We start from the raw sequence: 21,440 nt of genomic DNA on the forward strand, positions 1-21,440 counted from the left end.
TCTTACCTTCAGCCCATCATCACCTGGGATGCCTGGAGGCCCGAGGGAACCCTGTAAAAAACACAAAACAAACACTTCTAAGACATTCCATTTTTTATATAACATATAGTATGCTTGCATGTGTCTTCGGGAAGGTGACTATGCTGTGCTGTTTTAAGTATATGTCTTTGTGTTTTTCCCTGTTAAGACTAGTTGTATCATGATTTAATGAAAGGTGTCATATGCAGAGTGACATAACTTCTCAGTGTTGACTGATTATTTGACAGTTCTATGGCTGCCACTAAAACCCCTTGTGCTCAACTCCAACTTTCTGTGGCTCACCTTCAAATCTATTTGACAAATGCCTAAAGCATGACTAGGGCTGTGGTGGTCATGACATTTTGTCATCCGGTGATTGTCAAGCAAATAACTGCCCGTCTCCCAGTAATTGACCGTTAATTAACAAACACATTTAGCATCTCCTGGCTTCCACACAAAGCATACAAGCCACTGATGCAGACCTTTGGAACATCTACATTTTAAAAAGTAAAATAAATCCATGTAATATAGGCTAGCCTATCACAATAAATCCCTTATTTATTTTAGACAGGTCTAGGGAAACATGACATAATTTTTTTTTGTTTATTTCAGAAGAACTTAATAGCATACTCTGAGTTGTCCTTATGATAGGCCCTGATCTGGCTATGCCATATGGTTGTAGTTCATTTAGCAGACAATATTTGCTTAGAATTCCATGGCATTATTTTATGTTATTTTATAGTATTTAGAATACAATTGGAGGGAGTGAGGGAGTGCACACCTGTGGATATTCTTTGTTGAGCAGTCAACAAAGAAACAGGTACTCCTATATGTATAATTTACAGCTCTTTAAAAGTGCGACTCTATTGATCATTTGAAAAAAGTTGCATGAAAGTTGCATGAACTCTGCTTTGCATTTTGCGCAAGCTGTACACACTTCACCAGTCTCTCATTCACAATTTGACAAACACTTGATAATGCCTCCCCTTAGTGTGGCTGTAATGCCCCCTAAAAAATCCATGTATTTTTTGTGGCCAGTGGCCATTGTGCCCTTGGTCTGAATATAATATCTCCCGGATGTGCAACTGTGAGTGTCCTTATCCAATTCTGCGGTGCATATTGAAGATATTGGAAGAACTATCCTTTTACATTTCACCTGCCAACAAGACGAGTAGGCCTAACGAACAGCAAAAGCACTAGCCTATGTCAATCTACCATCCCCCATAGTACAAAAAATGACCTATTCTATTCTGTGTGAGAAACAAATATTCCAAATAAATTCATTAAAAATCTACAATGTGATTTTCTGGATTTTTTTTCTCATTTCGTCTGTCATAGTTGAAGTGTACCTATGATGAAAATTATAGGCCTCTCTCATCTTTTTAAGTGGGAGAACTTGCATAATTAGTGGCTGACTAAATACTTTTTTGCCCCACTGTACATATGAGATGAGTAACGCAAGATATGTAAACACTATGAAAGTGAAATTAATAAAGTGACTAGTGTTTAATTTATTAAACTGGCCAATGATTTCAAGTCTGTATGTTGGCAGCAGCCTCTCTGTGCTAGTGATGGCTATTTAACAGTCTGATGGCCTGAGAAAGAAGCTGTTTTTCAGTCTCTCGGTCCCAGCTTTGATGCACCTGTACTGACTTCACCTTCTGGATGATAGCGGGGTGAACAAGCAGTGGTTGTTGTCCTTGATGAGGGCAGGTAGTTTGCCCCCAGTGATGTGTTGGACAGAGCGCACCACCCTCTGGAGAAACCTACGGATGTGGGTGGTGCAAGTTTGCCGTTAAAGGTCGACCGATAAATCAGGGCCAATTTCAAGTTTTCATAACAATCGGTAATCAGCCTTTTTGGACGCTGATTATGGCCGATAACATTGCAATTCACGAGGAGACTGCGTGGCAGGCTGACCACCTGTTATGTGAGTGTAGCATCAAAAGGACCTTGTGACTGGCAGGAGCCAAGGTAAGTTGCTAGCTAACATTAAACATTTACATTTACATTTAAGTCATTTAGCAGACGCTCTTATCCAGAGCGACTTACAAATTGGTGCATTCACCTTATGACATCCAGTGGAACAGTCACTTTACAATAGTACATTAAACTTATCTTATAAAAAACAATCATTCTTCACATAATCACTAATTAACTACACATGGTTGATGATATTACTAGGTTAACCTGTTACTCGAACATTCTGTTAAAAATCGCGCAACAATTCAGTGCCCTGCTACTCATGCTAGGAATATAGTATATGCATATGATTAGTATGTGTGGATAGAAAACACTCAGATGTTTATAAAACTGGTTAAATCACGGCTGTGACTATAACAGAACGTGCGTTTCATCAAAGGAAAATCTGCAGGAAAATCTGATCACTGAAAATGGGAAAATATATCCATGTGCCACTTCAACCCATTGTTAAACGTGATCCACATTAAATGGGGCCGAGGTTGCAATACCTACAGCTTCCACACGATGTCAACAGTCTTGTCATTTGCCTACGATTTGTTTCTTGGTCAAACAGACACAAGGCAGTGCAGTTCTTCCGGTCTCCGACCGGATATTTTGGTTGAGATTTACCCGGACATTATTTCCAGACGTACAGCTATAGAATATACATCGCCTCGTGATCAATTTGATCGCTTATTAACGTTTACTAATACCTAAAGTTGCAAAAGTATTTCGAAGTGTTTTGTGAAAGTTTATCGTCGACTTTTTTAATTTAAAAAAATGACGTTACGTTATAAAACGCTATTTTTTTCATTGATCACACACTCTTCATAGATTGATATCTAGGCTATATATGGACCGATTTAATAAAAATGTATGTTGTATGTTAGCACCCAGCCCTAGTATTCTGTGCACTCTTGTTGATCCCGGTGGACTCTCTTGTGGAATTCTGTTTTTTTGTTCTTGTTTTTTATGTTATACCTACCATCTTGTGGATTTTCCTTTTTGTCTTGGAGGATTACCTTTGTTTTTGTGGAATTCCTTTTGAGGTTGTGGAGTTACATGTTTTCCTGAAGGACTTCACTTTTTTACTTCATTAAATAAACTGTCTCAAGTACTGCTGTGTCTGCCTCATCTTCTGGGTTCTGCCGACTATTCGTGGCTCAGTTGCTTAAGTGACTGCTTCTCACTCCGGAGACCCGGGTTCGTAACCGGGTCCTGACACCTGCAATTTTTTTTTAATGAACGTTTGAGTTTTAACGAGTGCTATTAGCATTTAGCGTAGCGCATTTGCATTTCCAGTTGTCTAGATGGGACGCCTGCGTGTCAGGTAGGAGCAAGAGGTTAACTAGCTTGCCCTGCGTTGCATATAATCAACGTGGTGCCTGTCAATTTATCATCGAATCCCAGCCTACTTCAACTTCTCCAAACGGGTGATGATTTAACAAAAGCACATTTGTGAAAAAAGCACAAACGATCCTAACCATAAACATCAATGCCATCATTAAAATAAATACACAGAAGTATATTTTTTTTCCTGAATATTTTGTTAAAAGAAATGCATGTTATCAGGCAATATTAACGAGGGAAATTGTGTCACTTCTCTTGCGTTCAGTGCAAGCAAAGTCAGGGTAAGTTTTGGCCGCATGGCTCGTTGCGAACTGTGTGAAGACCATTTCTTCCTAACAAAGACCGTAATTAATTGGCCAGAATTTTACATAATTATGACCTAACATTGAAGGTTGGTCAATGTAGAAGCAATACTTAGACTTAGGGTTGCCAACCGTTCGATAAAATAAGGAAAGGTTCCGTATTTCACTGAAAGAATAAACGTTTTGTTTTCGAAATGATAGTTTACGGATTTGACCATATTAATGACAAAAGGCTCATATTTCAGTGTGTTTATTATAATTAAGTCTATGATTTGATATTTGATAGAGCAGTCTGACTGTGCGGTGGTAGGCAACAGCAGGCTTGTAAGAATTCATTCAAACTGCACTTTACTGTGTTTGCCAGCAGCTCTTAGCAATGCTTGAAGCACAGCGCTGTTAATGACTTCAAGCTTATGAACTACTGAGATTAGGCTGGCAATACTAAAGTGCCTATAAGAACATCCAATAGTCAAAGGTATATGAAACACAAATGGTATAGAGAGAAATAGTTAACATGTCATAATTCCTATAATAACTCCAACCTAAAACGTATTAACTGGGAATATTGAAGACTCATGTTAATAAAAGGAACCACCTGCTTTCATATGTTCTCATGTTCTGAGCAAGGAACATAAACATTAGCTTTTTTACATGGCACATATTGCACTTTTACTTTCTTCAACACTGTTTTTGCATTATTTAAACCAAATTGAACATGTTTCATTATTTATTTGAGACTAAATGGATTTTATTTATGTATGATATTAAGTTAAAATAGAAGTGTTCATTGTTCATTCAGTATTGTTGTAATTTTAATTATTACAAATATATATATATATTTTTAAAAATCGGCCGATTAATCAGTATCGGATTTTTTTGGTCCTCTAATGATCGGTAGCGGTATCGGTGTTGAAAAATCATAATCAGTCAACCTCTCGGTGCCCTACCAGATGGTGATACAGCCTGACAGGATGCTCTACATTGTGCATCTGTAAAAGTTTGAGGGTTTTAGGTGACAAGCCACATTTCTTCAGCCTCCTGAGGTTTAAGAGGCGGACCATTTAAATTTGTCAGAGATATGTACCCAGAGGAACTTAAAACGTTCCACCTTCTCCACTTCTGTCCCATCGATCTGGATAGGGGGTGCTCCCTCTGCTGTTTCCTGAAGTCCATGACCATCTACTTTGTTTTGTTGACGTTGAGTGAGAGGTTATTTTCCTGACACCACACCCACAGAGCACTCACCTCCTCCCTGTTAGGCTGTCTCGTCGTTGTTGGTAATCAAGCCTACTACTGTTGTGTCGTCTGTAAATTTGATGAGTGAGTTGGAGGCGTGCTTAGCCACACCGTCAATGGATGAACAGGGAGTACAGGAGGAGGCTGAGTATGCACCATTGCGGGGCCCCAGTGTTGAGGATCAGCGAAGTGGAGATGTTGTTTCCTACCTTCACCACCTTGGGGCAGCCCATCAGGAAGTCCAGGATCCAATTGCACAGGGTGGGGTTCAGACCCAGGGCCTTGAGCTTAATGATTAGCTTGGAGGGTACTATGGTGTTGAATGCTGAGCTATAGTCAATGAACAGCACTCTTACATAGGTATTCCTCTTGTCCAGATGGGATAGGGTATTGTGCAGTGTGATGGTGATTGCATTGTCTGTGGACATATTGGGGCGGTAAGCACACTGAAGTGGGTCTAGGGTGACATGTAAGGTGGTGGTGATATGATCCTTGACTAGTCTCTCAAAGCACTTCATGATGACAGAAGTGAGTCATTTAGTTCAGTTACCTTTGCATTCTTGGGTACAGAAAAATGGTGGCCATCTTGAAGCATGTGGGGACGGAAGACTGGGATAGGGAGAGATGGAATATGTCCGTAAACAAATCAGCCAGCTGGTCTGCGCATGCTCTAAGGATGCGGTTAGGGATGCTGTCTGGGCCGGCAGCCTTGCGAGGGTTAACACGTTTAAATGTCTTACTCATGTCGGCCACGGAGCAGGAGAGCCCACAGTCCTTGGTAGCTCGCCGCGTCGGTGGCATTGTGTTATCCTGAAAGTGGACGAAGAACCTGTTTAGCTTGTCCGGAAGCAAGACGTCGATGTCCGCGACGTGGCTGGTTTTCTTTTTGTAGTCCGTGATTGTCTGTAGACCCTGCCAAACACATCTTGTGTCTGAGCCGTTGAATTGCAACTCCACTTTGTCTCAATACTGATGTTTTGCCTGTTTGATTGCCTTGCGGAGGGAATAACTACTCTGTATTCGGCCATAATCCCCATCACTTTGCCATGGTTAAATGCGGTGGCTCGTGCTTTCAGTTTTGCGCGAATGCTGCCATCTATCCACGGCTTCTGGTTAGGGTAGGTTTTAATAGTCACAGTAGGTATAACATCTCCTATGCACCTCTAGTTAAACTCAGTAATTGTCTCAGTGTACGCATTCATATTATTCTCAGAAGCTACCCGAACATATCCCAGTCCGGTAATCAAAACAATCTTGAAGTGTGGATTTTGATTGGTCAGACCAGCGTTGAATAGTCCTTAGCATGGGTGCTTCCTGTTTGAATTTCTGCCTATAGGAAGGGAGGAGCAAAATGGAGTTGTGGTCAGATTTGCCAAAAGGAGGGCTTGGGAGGGCCTTGTATGCATACCGGAAGTTAGAGTAACAATGGTTTAGTGTTTTTCCAGCACTAGTGCTGCAGTCGATATGCTGATAGAATCAAGGTAGCCTTTTTCTAAAATTTGCTTTGTTAAAATCCCCAGCTACAATAAATGCTTGAGGGGGATTTACACGGCTGTGACAATAACCGAAGAGAGTACTCTTGGGAGATAATACGGTCGGCATTTGATTGTGAGGTATTCTAGGTCAGGTGAACAAAAAGGACAATTACACCATGAGTCGTTAATCATGAAACATACACCCCTGCCTTTCTTCTTCCTGGAGAGATGTTTATTCGTGTCGGTGTGATGCACTGAGAATCCAGATGGCTGGACAGATTCCGACAGTTTATCCCGAAAGAGCCATGCTTCCGTGAAACACAGTATGTTACAATCTCTGATGTCTCTCTGGAAAGCAACCCTTGCTCTGATGTCGTCAGAGACTGAACGTTTAGTGAGTAATATACTTGAAAGCAGTGGGTGGTGTGCGCACCTCCGAAGTCTGACTAGAAGACCACTCCGAATTCCTCTCCTCCAGTGGCGTTGTTTTGAATTGGCCTCTGGAATCAGTTCAAATGCCTTGGGAGGTGCGAACAAAGAATCCGCTTTGAGAAAGTCGTATTCCTGGTCGTAATGATGGTGTTGCTGGTGAGTCACCGCCACTCTGATATCCAATAGTTCTTCCCGGCTGTATGTTATAACACATAACATTTTCTGGGATAACAATGTAAGAAAGTATACATTAAAAAAACAAGTTTCCTACGGACTAGACGAGAGGTGGCCCTCTCTGTCGGAGCCATCTTGCTCATGGGCTCTTATGAAGTGTTTGATTAGCTTTTCGAATAAATTTACATTGATGTCAAAATGATTAGAAGGACAATAGAGTGCTGAGTACCAGGCAGTTAACAAGTTTGGTAGGCTACTAATTACCATCAGCAGCATCAGAGCTTGGAGAAGCCTAATTACTGTGACTAAATAGTCATCTGGAATATGACTGCCGTCATGACTCGTGACCGCTGGTGTGGCGGTAATACCCAGCTACAAAACCTCCAGCGCCAGTCCTTGCGAGACACAGTGCTGCGAACAGACAAGGAGAAAATGTGAGAAAAACAAGCTGAGACAACCTTTGATATCTCTGCTCCTCTTCGGGGCTGAGAGGGTTTGATTACCTTAAAATACCATCCAGGGTAAACATCTCATGTGAAATTTCAAGACCTGTGAGATTAGAATGACAGAAGGCACAGGAATTTGGGAATAGCCACACTGAGAAGCTTAGTCAATGTGAAGTTAAAAAAAGGAGACAGCACTCTGTTATGTTTCCACGTTCTCCTTCTTATCTTCCAGACACAGCAATTTAGACTCTGTAGACATTACAAGTGAGGATTTATGATCTCCTACTCTTTACATGGTCTCTTCAACCTCAGGAGGCTGAAGAAATTTGGCTTGTCACCAAAAACACTCACAAACTTTTACAGATGCACTATCGAGAGCATCCTGTCGGGCTGTATCACCACCTGGTACGGCAGCTGCTCCGCTCATAACCGTAAGGCTCTCCAGAGGGTAGTGAGGTCTGCACAACGCATCACCGGGTGTAAAATACCTGCCCTCCAGGACACCTACACCACCCGATGTCACAGGAAGGCCAAAAAGATCATCAAGGACAACAACCACCCGAGCCACTGCCTGTTCACCCCGCTATCATCCAGAAGGTGAGGTCAGTACAGTTGCATCAAAGCGGGGACCGAGAGATTGAAAAACAGCTTCTATCTCAAGGCCATCAGACTGTTAAACAGCCATCACTTACATTGAGTGGCTGCTGCCAACATACTGACTCAACTTTAGCCACTTTAATAATGGAAAAATTGAAGTAATAAATGTATCACTAGCCACTTTAAACAATGCCACTTTATATAATGTTTTCATACCCTACATTACTCATCTCATATGTATATACTGTACTCTATATCATCTACAGCATCTTGCCTATGCCGTTCGGCCATCACTTATTCATATATTTTTATGTACATAAGGTGAATGCACCAATTTGTAAGTCGCTCTGGATAAGAGCGTCTGCTAAATGACTTAAATGTAATGTAAATGTAAATGTATTAATTCCTTTACACTTGTGCGTATAAGGTAGTTGTTGTGAAATTGTTAGGTTAGATTACTTGTTAGATATTACTGCATGGTCGGAACTAGAAGCACAAGCATTTCACTACACTTGCATTAACATCTGCGAACCATGTGTATGTGACAAATACAATTTGATTTGGTGGTTATCATATGTGTGCCCTACTGCTATATATGATTACATTTTAAAGAATACACACCAATACAGCTCTGGGTGTAGACAGAACTCAGATACTCACAACCTTCCGGTTACTAGTCCAACGCTCTAACCACTAGGCTACGCTGCCGCCCCATCCATACCTCCAGAGGGTGGAGGGGGACCTGTATCAGATTTTGACCAGATAGATTCAGAGCGTATCTGAGTTCTGTCTACACCCAGAGCTGTATTGGTGTGTAATTCTTTAAAATGTAATCATTCTAGGGCAAATCTAAAAACCTGCAGAGATGCCGCACCGTATGCACTTTCCTATGGTTATAACTGGTTACAACCATGCACAAAATCAATATTAACTTACATATATGCTTAGTTGCAATCAAACAGCTCATAAAAATCTGTCAGAATACTTGGTAGAACTGTAATACTATAATGTTTGTGTTAGAGATTTTAAAAATACAAACCTATGCCTCGTATCATCCCAATGAACATTTTTTTTACATGATCTCTATCTTAGCGACCTTGATTGTACTTCAGCTAACCCTGAACCTGATTTAGCTTTGAGCCTTTTTCAAGGGTTAAAGGTAGATCGAATGCCTGGTACACCGGAATTATCAAATGTAATTCATAAAAGAGATGACGCTTGGGTCAAGGCCAGAAACACAGTCTTAGCCCAGGACTGGCAAGCTTTTAAACAACTGAGGAGTTATTGTGTAAGGTTAAATCTGATTAGTATGTATCCACTCTTTCGGACTGTAATGGGATCCGTCTAAATTCTGGAAAACTGTTAAACCCTGAAGGGTACTACTTCCTCCTCTCTGCCACCCCCCCAAAAAATTCGGACACTAGCCTCATTACAGATAAAAATGGCATCATTGATGCATTTAGTCAACATTTATTTCAGTGGGTTCTCTCTTTGAAATAACTTCTAAGCCTATTCACAATGATATTGGGCTGGATGCCGATAGGGGAATCTTGCTGAATGATCAGAGAAATTATTATTTTAGGCTATTTACAGAAAAATAAGTCCTGGATGCTTAGCTAGCATCCAGGACAACAAGAAATCCACAGGGGCCGACCAATTGGATCCTGGTTGTGACAATACAGAGGCGGATGCTAGATGCAAGCAACGATGGTTTAATGAATACAATTTACAGCAGCAACAGGACAGACAGACTGTACTCAGACGGAATCCGACCCAGGGACTAGGGCGCATCTTCCGGTGATAGCGTGCTGAGAAATCCAGGGGAGTGTGTCCGGATGGGAAGGAAGGAGCACAGCAGATAATCCACACAAGGGCGGCGAGAGATGAGCACTGACACACGACACAACCTCAGGGAAGTAACAACACAACCTCAGGGAAGTAACCACGATCTGACAACAAGAAACACTGGTTACAGAACATATAAAGGGAAGATAAGTGGTTCCAGCTGGCGCAGACAATCAGGCCGAGATTGGGAACCACGCCCACACAAACTCGGGAGAGAGAGAGAGAGAGAGGAGAGAGAGAGAGAGAGAGAGAGAGAGAGAGAGAGAGAGAGAGAGAGAGAGAGAGAGAGAGGGAGGCAGTGGATTCATGAACCGTGACAATACCCCCCCTAGGAACGCCTCTTGGCGTTCCCAGGCGAATTTACCTGTCGATTGAAATCATCGATAAGGGAGTGATCCAGAATGTCCCTAGCAGGTACCCAACTTCTCTCCTCTGGGCCGTAACCCTCCCAGTCCACCAGGTACTGGAATCCGCGTCCCCTCCTTCTAGAGTCCAAAATACGATTGACAGAAAAGGTGGGTTCCCCATCAACAAGTCGTGGTGGCGGGGGAAGCGGGACCGGCGGGTTAATGCGTGCCTGAAACACAGGTTTTATTTTAGACACATGAAAGGTAGGATGAATTCTCCTATATGCCGCAGGAAGCTTGAGCCGGACCGCCACCGGACTAATGATCCTGGTGACTCTGAACGGGCCGATAAATTTGGGGGCAAGCTTGTTCGAAACGGATCGGAGTGGAATGTTCTTAGTAGAAAGCCACACTCTTTGGCCAACGACGTATACCGGAGGCTTCGACCGGTGGCGATCGGCCTTAGCCTTGGTGCGCGCCCCCACCCGGAGAAGAGTCCTACGGGCTCTGCTCCATGCGTGACGGCACCTCTGGATGAAAGCGTGAGCGGAGGGAACAGTGACCTCGGACTCCGTACTGGGAAAGATAGGTGGCTGGTAACCTAAACTACACTCAAACGGAGAGAGACCCGTGGCTGCCACTGGCAACGAATTGTGAGCGTACATAACCATAGAGAGTTGTTGACTCCAGGAAGAGGGATTCTTAGAAACCAAACATCGCAACACTCTCTCCAAATCTTGGTTGGCCCTCTCCGTTTGACCGTTGCTCTGGGGATGAAACCCTGAAGACAGGCTGACACTCGCTCCAGTAACCTACAAAACTCTTGCCAAAACTTGGACACAAATTGGGGCCCCCTGTCAGAAACTACGTCCATCAGCAGGCCATGTAAGCGAAAGACGTGATCCACGACAGTTACCGCTGTCTCCTTGGCAGATGGTAATTTAGGCAAGGGAATAAAATGAGCCGCCTTCGAGAACCGATCCACCACGGTCAAAACAACCGTCTTGCCCTGGGAGGGTGGAAGGCCGGTAACAAAATCTAGCGCGATGTGGGACCAGGGTCTCGAAGGGACCGACAGCGGTTGGAGTAACCCATCTGGGGGTCGATTAGAAGTCTTCCCAGTGGCACAAACCGAGCAAGCCAAGACGAAACTGTGAATGTCACGAGCCATCAGTGGCCACCAAAAGCGTTGCTTAACCAAAAAGCTAGTGCGGCTGACTCCTGGATGACACACTACGTTGGAGCAATGCCCCCACCGAATAACATCGGACCGACACCCCTCCGGCACAAACAACCGATTAGGCGGGCAACCGGGCAGAGGCGTTACCCCTTCTAAGGCCGTTTTGACCCTCGATTCAACCTCCCATGTGAGTGTGGAGACCACTAGGGTCCCGGGTAGGATGCACTCGGGAGTGGATGGGCGTTCGGAATGGTCAAAAATGCGAGAAAGGGAATCGGGTTTGACATTCTTGGAACCCGGGCGATACGAGAGAGAGAAGTCAAAACGTCCGAAAAAGAGTGCCCACCGCTCCTGCCTGGAGTTGAGTCGCTTGGCGGTTCTGATATATTCCAAATTCTTGTGATCGGTCCAAACTATAAAAGGTACCCCCGACCCCTCTAACCAATGGCGCCACTCCTGCAGTGCTAACTTCACTGCCAACAACTCTCTGTTGCCAATGTCGTAGTTGCGTTCCGCAGGTGATAACCGATGGGAAAGGAACGCGCAAGGGTGCATCTTGTCGTCAGAAGAGGAACGTTGGGAAAGTACCGCACCTACCCCCACCTCTGAAGCGTCCACCTCCACCACGAACTGACGCGAGGCATCGGGAGCTATGAGGATGGGAGCCGAAACAAAGCGGCTCTTGAGTTTGGCGAATGCAGCCTCGGCTGTATCGGACCACCTGAACGTCACTCTGGGGGAGGTTAAGGCGGTAAGAGGAGCGACTATCTGACTAAAGTTGCGAACGAAACGCCGGTAGAAATTGGCGAATCCCAGAAACCTCTGTAGGGCCTTACGGGAATCTGGGCTTGGCCAATCCACCACAGCCTTAACCTTGTCAGGATCCATGCGAATACCTTCAGTCGAGACGATGTAACCTAGGAATGGAACGGATTGTGCATGAAAAATGCATTTCTCCGCCTTGACAAAAAGTCCATTCTCCAACAACCTCTGAAGCACTCGTCTGACGTGCTGAACGTGTTCCTGGAGAGAAGAAGAAAAAAATCAGTATGCCATCCAGGTAAACATATATGAACTGATCAATCATATCTCTCAGCACGTCATTGACGAGTGCCTGGAAAACCGCTGGGGAGTTGGATAGCCCAAAAGGCATGACCAAATATTCGAAGTGCCCCCTGGGGGTGTTAAACGCGGTCTTCCATTCGTCCCCCCCCCCTTATGCGAACCAAATGATATGCATTACGTAAATCCAACTTAGTGAACACGGATGCTCCCTGTAACCTTTCAAAGGCTGAGGACATCAACAGTAAGGGATAGGTATTCTTCACTGTGATGTTATTCAACCCACGGTAATCCACGCAAGGACGCAGAGATCCGTCCTTCTTCCCCACAAAGAAGATCCCCGCCCCCGCTGGAGAAGAGGAAGGACGAATGAATCCAGATGCCAGAGAATCAGAGATGTATCTCTCCATAGCCTCCCTCTCCGGAACAGAGAGTGAATATAACTTGCCTTTAGGCGGAGACTCACCTGGCAATAATTCTATTGCACAGTGATAGGGACGATGCGGAGGAAGAGAAGCAGCACGGGACTTACTGAACACCTCCTTCAGGTCAAGGTATTCAACGGGCACATTAGACAAATCCACTGCCTCCTCTAGAAACACAGAATCAGACACAGACGAACAAGCAGACACTAAACAGGACTCAAGACACTTGTTACTCCACATGGATATAGAGTTATGAACCCAGTCGACTCTGGGGTTGTGTTGGGTGAGCCAAGGGTGGCCGAGAACTAATGGTGCAAGGGGTGAGTCCATGAGTAGAAATGATAGTGTCTCAGTGTGATTGCCAGAAGTGATGAGTGTGATAGGTTCAGTGGTGTGAGAAATGTTGGGGAGTTCTTGACCATTGAGACTGTTGACGGATATCTTGTGCGTGAGTGAGTTGATAGGAATCTGGAGTTTGTGAGCGAGCTTGGTGTCCATGAAATTACCCTCTGCTCCTGAGTCCAGTAAGGCTTGGGTGTCGTGCGTGTGGGTGGCCCATCTTAGTCTTACCGGGAGGAGAGTAGATGATGAGGTCTTCTCTGTGGTGACACCACCCGATAGTAGCCTCATGCTTACTACCGGGCCTGATCTTTTACCGGGCAGGAGTGGATAAAATGGCCCGCTCTACCACAGTAGAGACAGAGTCCTTGGGATCTCCGCCTCTCCCTCTCTTCCCGAGAGAGGCGAGCACTCCCCAGCTGCATGGGTTCGTGAGCGGAGGCTGAACTGGCCGTGTTCCCGCCGCTGGCATGCCAGCCCTCCATGTCGTTATACGGTCTGTTAGGGCATGCTCGGCGGCCAATACGACTCAGACGAGCGTCGACCCTCAAGGCTAGTTCCACTAGTCGATTTAAACTCCTGGGAAGGTCCAGAACATAAATCTCCTTCTGGATCCGGTCCTCCAGCCCATGCAGGAACATGTCCCACTGCGCCTCCTCGTTCCACTGACACTCTGCGGCCAGAGTGCGGAATTGGATGGAGTATTCTGATACGGAACGGTCTCCTTGGCGAAGGTCAGCGAGTAGTCTGGCCGCCTCTCTACCCACCACGGCCCGATCGAAGACCCTTCTCCTCGGAGAGTGTCTGGAAAGAGGTGCAGCATGGGTCCTGGTTCGCCCACACAGCCGTTCCCCAAAGAGCCTCTTTGCCTGAAAGCAGTGTGAGTACGAATGCTACCTTAGACTGTTCACGGTTGAAGGTCCGTGGCTGCAACGAGAAATGCATGGAACATCTCATAAGAAAAGCTCTGCAATAGTCAGGATCACCTGAATAACCCTCTGGTGTCGGTAGCCGTGGCTCTAGCTGGGAATCCGGCTCTGGCGGGGCGGGTTGAAATGCCGTTGTAGGTGGCGAAGCGGAACCCCTCAGATGTTGTAATTGTTGGGTCAGCTGGGATACCTGCGTCGCAATGGCTTGTACTGCCCGACCTGTGCTGGAGATGTTCTCCTCTTGTTGATCCATTCTCGTGATACTGCGGGAAATGAATTCGGTCAGACTCGTTGAACTCGCTGCATCCATGGTCTGGTCAGATCGTTCTGTGACAATACAGAGGCGGATGCAAGATGCAAGCAACGATGGTTTAATGAATACAATTTACAGCAGCAACAGGACAGACAGACTGTACTCAGACGGAATCCGACCCAGGGACTAGGGCGCATCTTCCGGTGATAGCGTGCTGAGAAATCCAGGGGAGTGTGTCCGGATGGGTAGGAAGGAGCACAGCAGATAATCCACACAAGGGCGGCGAGAGATGAGCACTGACACACGACACAACCTCAGGGAAGTAACAACACAACCTCAGGGAAGTAACAACGATCTGACAACAAGAAACATTGGTTACAGAACATATAAAGGGAAGATAAGTGGTTCCAGCTGGCGCAGACAATCAGGCCGAGATTGGGAACCACGCCCACACAAACACGGGAGAGAGAGAGAGAGAGAGAGAGAGAGAGAGAGAGAGAGAGAGAGAGAGAGAGAGAGAGAGAGAGAGAGAGAGAGAGAGAGAGAGAGAGGGAGGCAGTGGATTCATGAACCGTGACACTGGTCCTCTTAAGTATGCAGCGCCCATCATTGTTGGCTCAATAACCCACATTTGTAATAGGACATTGTTATCAGGAAATATTCCTAAAGTATGGAAATTAGCTCTTGTGCTACTACTCCATAAGGGCAGGGACAGTAATGATCTTAAAAATGATCACCTCATTTCAAGGCATCCTTGTCTAGCTAAGATTCTTGAATCGTTGGTAAATGTACAACTTTGCTCTTTTTATTTTCCTTTTACAAATGGCCGGTTATTAGAATTCATAAGATTCTGTATTTACGGTAGCATAGTTTCTCAAGATCCGATAGAGACCCAATCCCTTTTTCCCTCAGTCTTCCCGCTCTTTCATTCAAACCCAACCCCCATCCTTTGTGTAATCAGCTGTCATATTGGGTTAGCCCACTAGGGGCTTTTTATGACATGATATATATATATATATAAATGTACACAGGATAGATCACACATCGATTACTCATCATGTCATATATATATACACAGGATAGATCACACATCGATTATTCATCATGTGTATATGTAATTCTGTGTGATTATTTAGGTATTTTAGTAAATAAATAATTAAGCCAATTTGTGTATTGCGGATTCAATTTATTAACTAGGGTTCGTGCAGATAACCAAGTACATACGACAATCAGAATGAGACCTACCGATCGAGGTGACAATAATTGACTGCTATTGATATAACAGATCTTCATCTTTAAGAGAGTGGATTCAGGAGATAACCTCTCTATAGAAATTAATGCTTCCGTGGTGCCCCAGTTTATTAATGCTTTAATTGTTGCATGGTTTAATTCAATCACGTAATCAATTACACGTTTGGTAATCGACTTGATAAAATAGCATGTCATCTAATTTAATCATAGTCAGACATGACACTTTTGATACTGTTGATTATGATATTTTTTGAATAAGATATGCCTGAACTCTGATATGCCTGTTCATGGTTTCATGATTATCTTAGGGCTAGATCTTAGGCCATCGTGATTGATGGGGTTAGGTCTGAATTTCTTGAAGTACATAAAAGTGTACCACAGGGGTTGATTTTGGGACCTATTCTCTTCACTATTTATATAAACACCATTGGTCAGTCTGTTAAAATGTTTAAACTTCATCTATATGCGAATGATACTATTAGTATGTATGCTGTTGCCCCGACTTTTGATCTGGCTGTGTCAAAACTGGTTTTCCAATCAAACGTGTTCCCACACATAAATACTTAGACGTTTGGATTGATATGGAATTGACGTTTAAAAAACATAAGAGCTGGTTAAGATGCTAATAATTAAAGTTGGCTTTTTCTACTGAAACAGATCTTGCTTTTCCCTAAGCAGTTGGAAGCAGATTATTCAGTCAAAATTTTAATCTGTTCTTGATTATAGTGATATTATTAATAAAAGTGCAGCTGCTATTACTCTTAAACCTTTTGATACTCATTACTGCATCCTGTATCAAAATGTTGGCTGTCGATCTCTACATTACTCTCTTTTTGTTTACAAGGCCCTATTTCATAAACTTCCGTCTTATCTAACTTTGCTGTTGAAGTATAGACACCTGGGTTGCCTAACCCGTTCACGGGGATGGTTAACTCTTAAAGTTCCAAGGGTCTCCACCAAGTTAGGTAAATCTGCTTTTAGTTTTAATGCACAGTATTGCTGGAACAACTATCCAAATACATTTAATCTTGTTGTTCTGGTGCCACTTGAGCAATTTAACATAATGATTGGGGACTTATTTGTTTTTTAATGTTCTATTTGTGTTTTCCATGACTGCGTTTTTGTATTTTAATGTGTTTATGTTTGGGTATAATGTGTATAATACAACTACATACCTCATCCCCATATTTGTTTTTGTTTTTCTGCTCTTTTGCACACCAGTATTTCTACTTGTACATCCTCATCTGCACATATATAACTTCAGTGAAAATTGCTAAATTGCGATTACTTCGCCACTATGGCCAATTTATTGCCTTATCTCCTTACTTCATTTGCACACACTGTATACATATTTTTCTATTGTGTTATTGACTGTACGCTTGTTTATCCCATGTGTAACTCTGTGTTGTTGTTTTTGTCGCACTGTTTTGCTTTATCCTGACCAGGTCACAGTTGTAAATGAGAACTTGTCCTCAACTGGCCTACCTGGTCAAATAAAGGTGAAATAAAAAACTAAAAATAATCAAAAACATTTTTTGTATATAAAGGTAACATTTGTAAAATATATATTTTTTTTATACAGAAACCAGCTACCCTCTCTCTATATGTACACATACAGTAGAGTTTATCCCCCCCCCCATTTTTTACAGGAAATTTTATATAATAATCCTCCAATACTCTATATGTGCAACTTGTTATGGTATTTGGGTTTCTATACCATTTAATTTGAAGTTACTTTGATGATTTAGGCATGCTTTTTAGGCCCTAACACTCCCATTGTTTCACTAGCAGCGATGCTAATGCTGGCTGGGGGTTTAGAAAGTACAGAAATCTTAGCCATATTTTTGGTCATTGTCTCTCAGGATCAATTGGATGAATCACTTTTTGTCAATGCAATGATTTGCATTTCACATTTTGGTGTACCGCCCCGGTACACCACATACAGAGGGGAGAACAAGTATTTGACACACTGCCCGATTCTGCAGAAACGAACAGGTCTGTGAGAGCTGGAATTCTTACTGGTTGGTAGTTGATCAAATACTTATGTCATGCAATAAAATGCAAATGAATTACTTAAAAATTATACAATGTGATTTTCTGGATTTTTGTTTTAAATTCCGTCTCTCACAGTTGAAGTGTACCAATGATAAAAATTACAGACCTCTACATGCTTTGTAAGTAGGAAAACCTGCAAAATCGGTAGTGTATCAAATACTTGTTCTCCCCACTGTAAATGTCAAAATGTACATTTTCTTACATTTCTATAAACTAAATGATACTGAAATCAAATTATGGTAAATCAGCTTTTTAGTACTAATGTAGATTGTACCGTAGGAAAAATCTGCACATTATTTAAGGGAAAAATGTATATTTTCATTTGAAAGAATACTGTAATTGTGCTACAATAACAGTCTGTTTTGGTAATAAAAATAAATATGACAACCCTTTCTATGTAATTCATAAGAGTTAATAGCAACAACAACACTGATTTAAGGCAATGCATTATTTATTCACAGAATGTCGCCTAATTACTTCCAAAGGGAATTCCATCAGTATGAGGACATAAGGCCACGGGGACATAGTTTGGCAGAAAGGTTACTCCCAAAGCAGTGCTAATGGAAGCTTCTGTCTAGGGAGCATGCTCCGTTGACTGGAAGGGTGAGAGCAAGGTCTGGCATGGCTGTGCATATGTAGGTAGCACGGTGTCTGGTATATGGTGGGGGGAGCATAGCTTTGAGGTCCATATGGCAGTGGTGGGGTGCATTTTGTACAGGGATGAAGCAGCTGCAACCTGTCGTCTCTGTGAAGGCTGGGGATGGTGAGTTGTGTAGGGGCGGTGTCCTGTTCCACACTGGATGTTGTCAAGCAGGCTGAGGGGAGTAGATGGGGCACTCATCCAGCTCAGGGAAGTGACACTGCACACTTGTGCATTGTAGATGATGGCTCGGCTCTTGGTGTTACTCTCCTCAGTGCTCCCGGTTTCTGAGCTGCTCTGATGGAGATGTTAGAGAGGTGTTTGGACCATGACAGTTTGCTGTCTATTGTGACTCTGAGGATGTTGTGGCTAGCTGGCGACCATCAGAGTACAGGTCCAGCTTTGATGGAATCCTCTTACTGGAGAATGTCATGGACTTACATTTTGATGGTTCGAAGGTGCCCTCTCTCTTCTCCCACTCTTAAATTCTATCTGAATGGGACAGATATAAACTGCAAAATATACCTTTACAGTATGTGTATGTGATAGTCCTCAGCTCTCCACTGCAATGTGTGGTGAACAATCTGGTGCATAATTTACATTTTTACATTTAAGTCATTTAGCAGACGCTCTTATCCAGAGCGACTTACTGGCTGCCATGCATCATTAGGGTGTTTAATAGTAGAGCTGAATGGGTTGAGTTAACACACCTTGCACCCCACCCAGTGGACTGTAGAGTGGGCATAATGGTTATTTTGAGTGTAAGATGTTGAGAATGTATTTTGTTTCCTGAGTATGTGAGCCCAGGATTAGTCTCCCAACAGTCTGTCTAGGTCTCATGAGGGGATATGGATGAGATGTAATATTGTAGAGGATAACTATTAACAGTAGCTGACACTGGGCTACTTAGGGCATAGGGCTGGGCAATATGGCCAAAATATCATATCACCATTTTTAGAATTTATGTTTTTGAAAAATAAAAGTTCTAAATTTGCTTTGAGTAGTGTGTGACCCTACGGTGGTAACACATACATTCTAAGTGTTTTCAATTGGTCTTTCTCTATTGTTTTTAAACTGTTCAATTCAACTTCAACCAAAAAATATTTTTCTGAATTTTCATCAATTTCTGCATTTCCTACACTCAGGGACATAATAAACAGTGTATAACAAACAAAACATTCAAATATCGTTATAGAAGGTATAGTAAAAACCCAAACCGGTCTGTGCATCAATACTGGTATATCGTAAAATATGGCATACCACCCAGCCTAACCTAGGCTATTCGTCGTGACTTTGGGCCCTCTTCAATCTTAGGGCCCTGAGTACAAACATTTTCTCACAAAAAGGAAATAAAGGACAGGTCTCATAGGTACATTACAAAAAAAACAAGAATAATTATAAATAAAAAACAACCTCAAAAGTTTTTGTTAATGATTCAGAAGCTATCTGATTTACCTAAGCGAGAAACTGGTTTAATATTGAATAAAGGAGATGAAATAAACTCTACCTTTTGTCCTGGTGGCCCCTCAGGTCCCTAGAAAGAAAGATGTTAGATATAATAATATGTAACAGGGTCACAAGGGAGAGACTCGCCCTGTAAATAGTGGTGGGATTTCATTCCCTGCAAACAAAAATAAGTTGTTAGGATGTCCCCAGAACAACATGAAATGTTTGCCAAAAGTCAACAGGGTATTGTATCATGGTCTTGTGGAGGTTTTGTCTAGATCCCGGTTTGTTCCGAGAACGTCCCTGAGGATGATTTTAGGATGTTCTCTGAACGCTCTGTCATGATCCTGTGGTGTTTTTGTCTAGTTCCCAGTTTGTTTCAGGGACATCCCTAAGGATGGTCCCATGGAAGTTTTTGTCAAGATCCCAAAGCATAATTTCCTTTCATTGGGACATTGTATTATGATAACAAGGGAACATTCTCTATGATACCTTTATCTAGTTCTCCCTATGATCCTGGGAAGTCATTGAGATGTTTTTAGTACATTTTCAGGACATTCGGTGTATCAGTCATCAGAATGTCACCTGATGTTCCAAAAGAAACATGTTTTTTAGATAAATGTTCTACCCAACTACCTGGGCTCTCGCATCCTCGTTTCATTGTACATCACCCCTTGTTACTGTTAACGAGCCCACTGATCCACAGCTCTTTGTCTGTTGGCAAGGTCAGGGATGCCAAGCCCACCCCCATATTACAACATATGACAACCTATGTGTTGTGATAATTGCGTTGTTTGCTCTATAACCTGATGATTCAAAGGCCTTGTGACTCTGATATATAGGCCTAAAGGCCAAGACCATTAGTTTTTACCTTTATTTAACTAGGGAAGTCAGTTTGGAGGGGTGCGTCACTTTTCTTTATTTGAATTTTCTTTATTTTATTTCACCTTTATTTAACCAGGTAGGCTAGTTGAGAACAAGTTCTCATTTACAACTGCGACCTGGCCAAGATAAAGCATAGCAGTGTGAACAGACAACAACACAGAGTTACACATGGAGTAAACAATAAACAAGTCACAGTAGAAAAAAAGAAAAAACCTGAGTGGGTTGACGTGATCTTTCTGTTTGGGTTGGCGCCCCCACTTGGATTGTGCCGTGGCTATACTCGGCCTTGTCTCAGGATGGTAAGTTGGTGGTTGAAGATATTCCTCTAGTGGTGTGGGGGCTGTGCTTTGGCACAGTTGGTGGGGTTATATCCTGCCTGTTTGGCCCTGTCCGGGGGTATCGTCTGACGGGGCCACAGTGTCTCCCAGTATTTATGCTGCTGTAGTTTGTGTCGGGGGCTAGGATCAGTCTGTTATATCTGGAGTATTTCTCTTTTCTTATCTGGTGTCATGTGTGAATTTAAGTATGCTCTCACTAATTATCTCTTTCTTTCTCTCTCTCTCAGAGGACCTGAGCCCTAGGACCATGCCTCAGGACTACCTGGCATGATGACTCCTTGCTGTCCCCAGTCCACCTGGCTGTGCTGCTGCTCCAGTTTCAACTTTTCTGCCTGCGGCTATGGAACCCTGACCTGTTCACCGGACGTGCTACCTGTCCCTGACCTGGTGTTTTCAACTCTCTAGAGACAGCCGGAGCGGTAGAGATACTCTCAATGATCGGCTATGAAAAGC

General features: G+C 43.2%; 1 protein-coding gene across 7 annotated transcripts in view; it reads right to left on the reverse strand.

The window, feature by feature from the left end:
* Nucleotides 1–21,440, reverse strand: part of LOC124007953 (collagen alpha-1(XXV) chain) — a 343,793-nt gene that overhangs the window by 48,848 nt on the left and 273,505 nt on the right. For 5 of the 7 annotated variants that reach the window (XM_046318858.1, XM_046318860.1, XM_046318856.1 and 2 more), the window contains 2 exons: nucleotides 19,826–19,852; nucleotides 7–51 (listed from right to left, as the gene is read on the reverse strand). In XM_046318858.1, coding sequence (XP_046174814.1) covers nucleotides 7–51; nucleotides 19,826–19,852 — 72 coding nt within the window. The remainder of the gene's footprint in view (nucleotides 1–6; nucleotides 52–19,825; nucleotides 19,853–21,440) is intronic. The other 2 variants (XM_046318859.1, XM_046318857.1) reach the window with 1 other exon arrangement.

This window comes from Oncorhynchus gorbuscha, linkage group LG21, assembly GCF_021184085.1.
Source record: "Oncorhynchus gorbuscha isolate QuinsamMale2020 ecotype Even-year linkage group LG21, OgorEven_v1.0, whole genome shotgun sequence".
NCBI classification, from domain to species: Eukaryota; Metazoa; Chordata; class Actinopteri; order Salmoniformes; family Salmonidae; genus Oncorhynchus; species Oncorhynchus gorbuscha.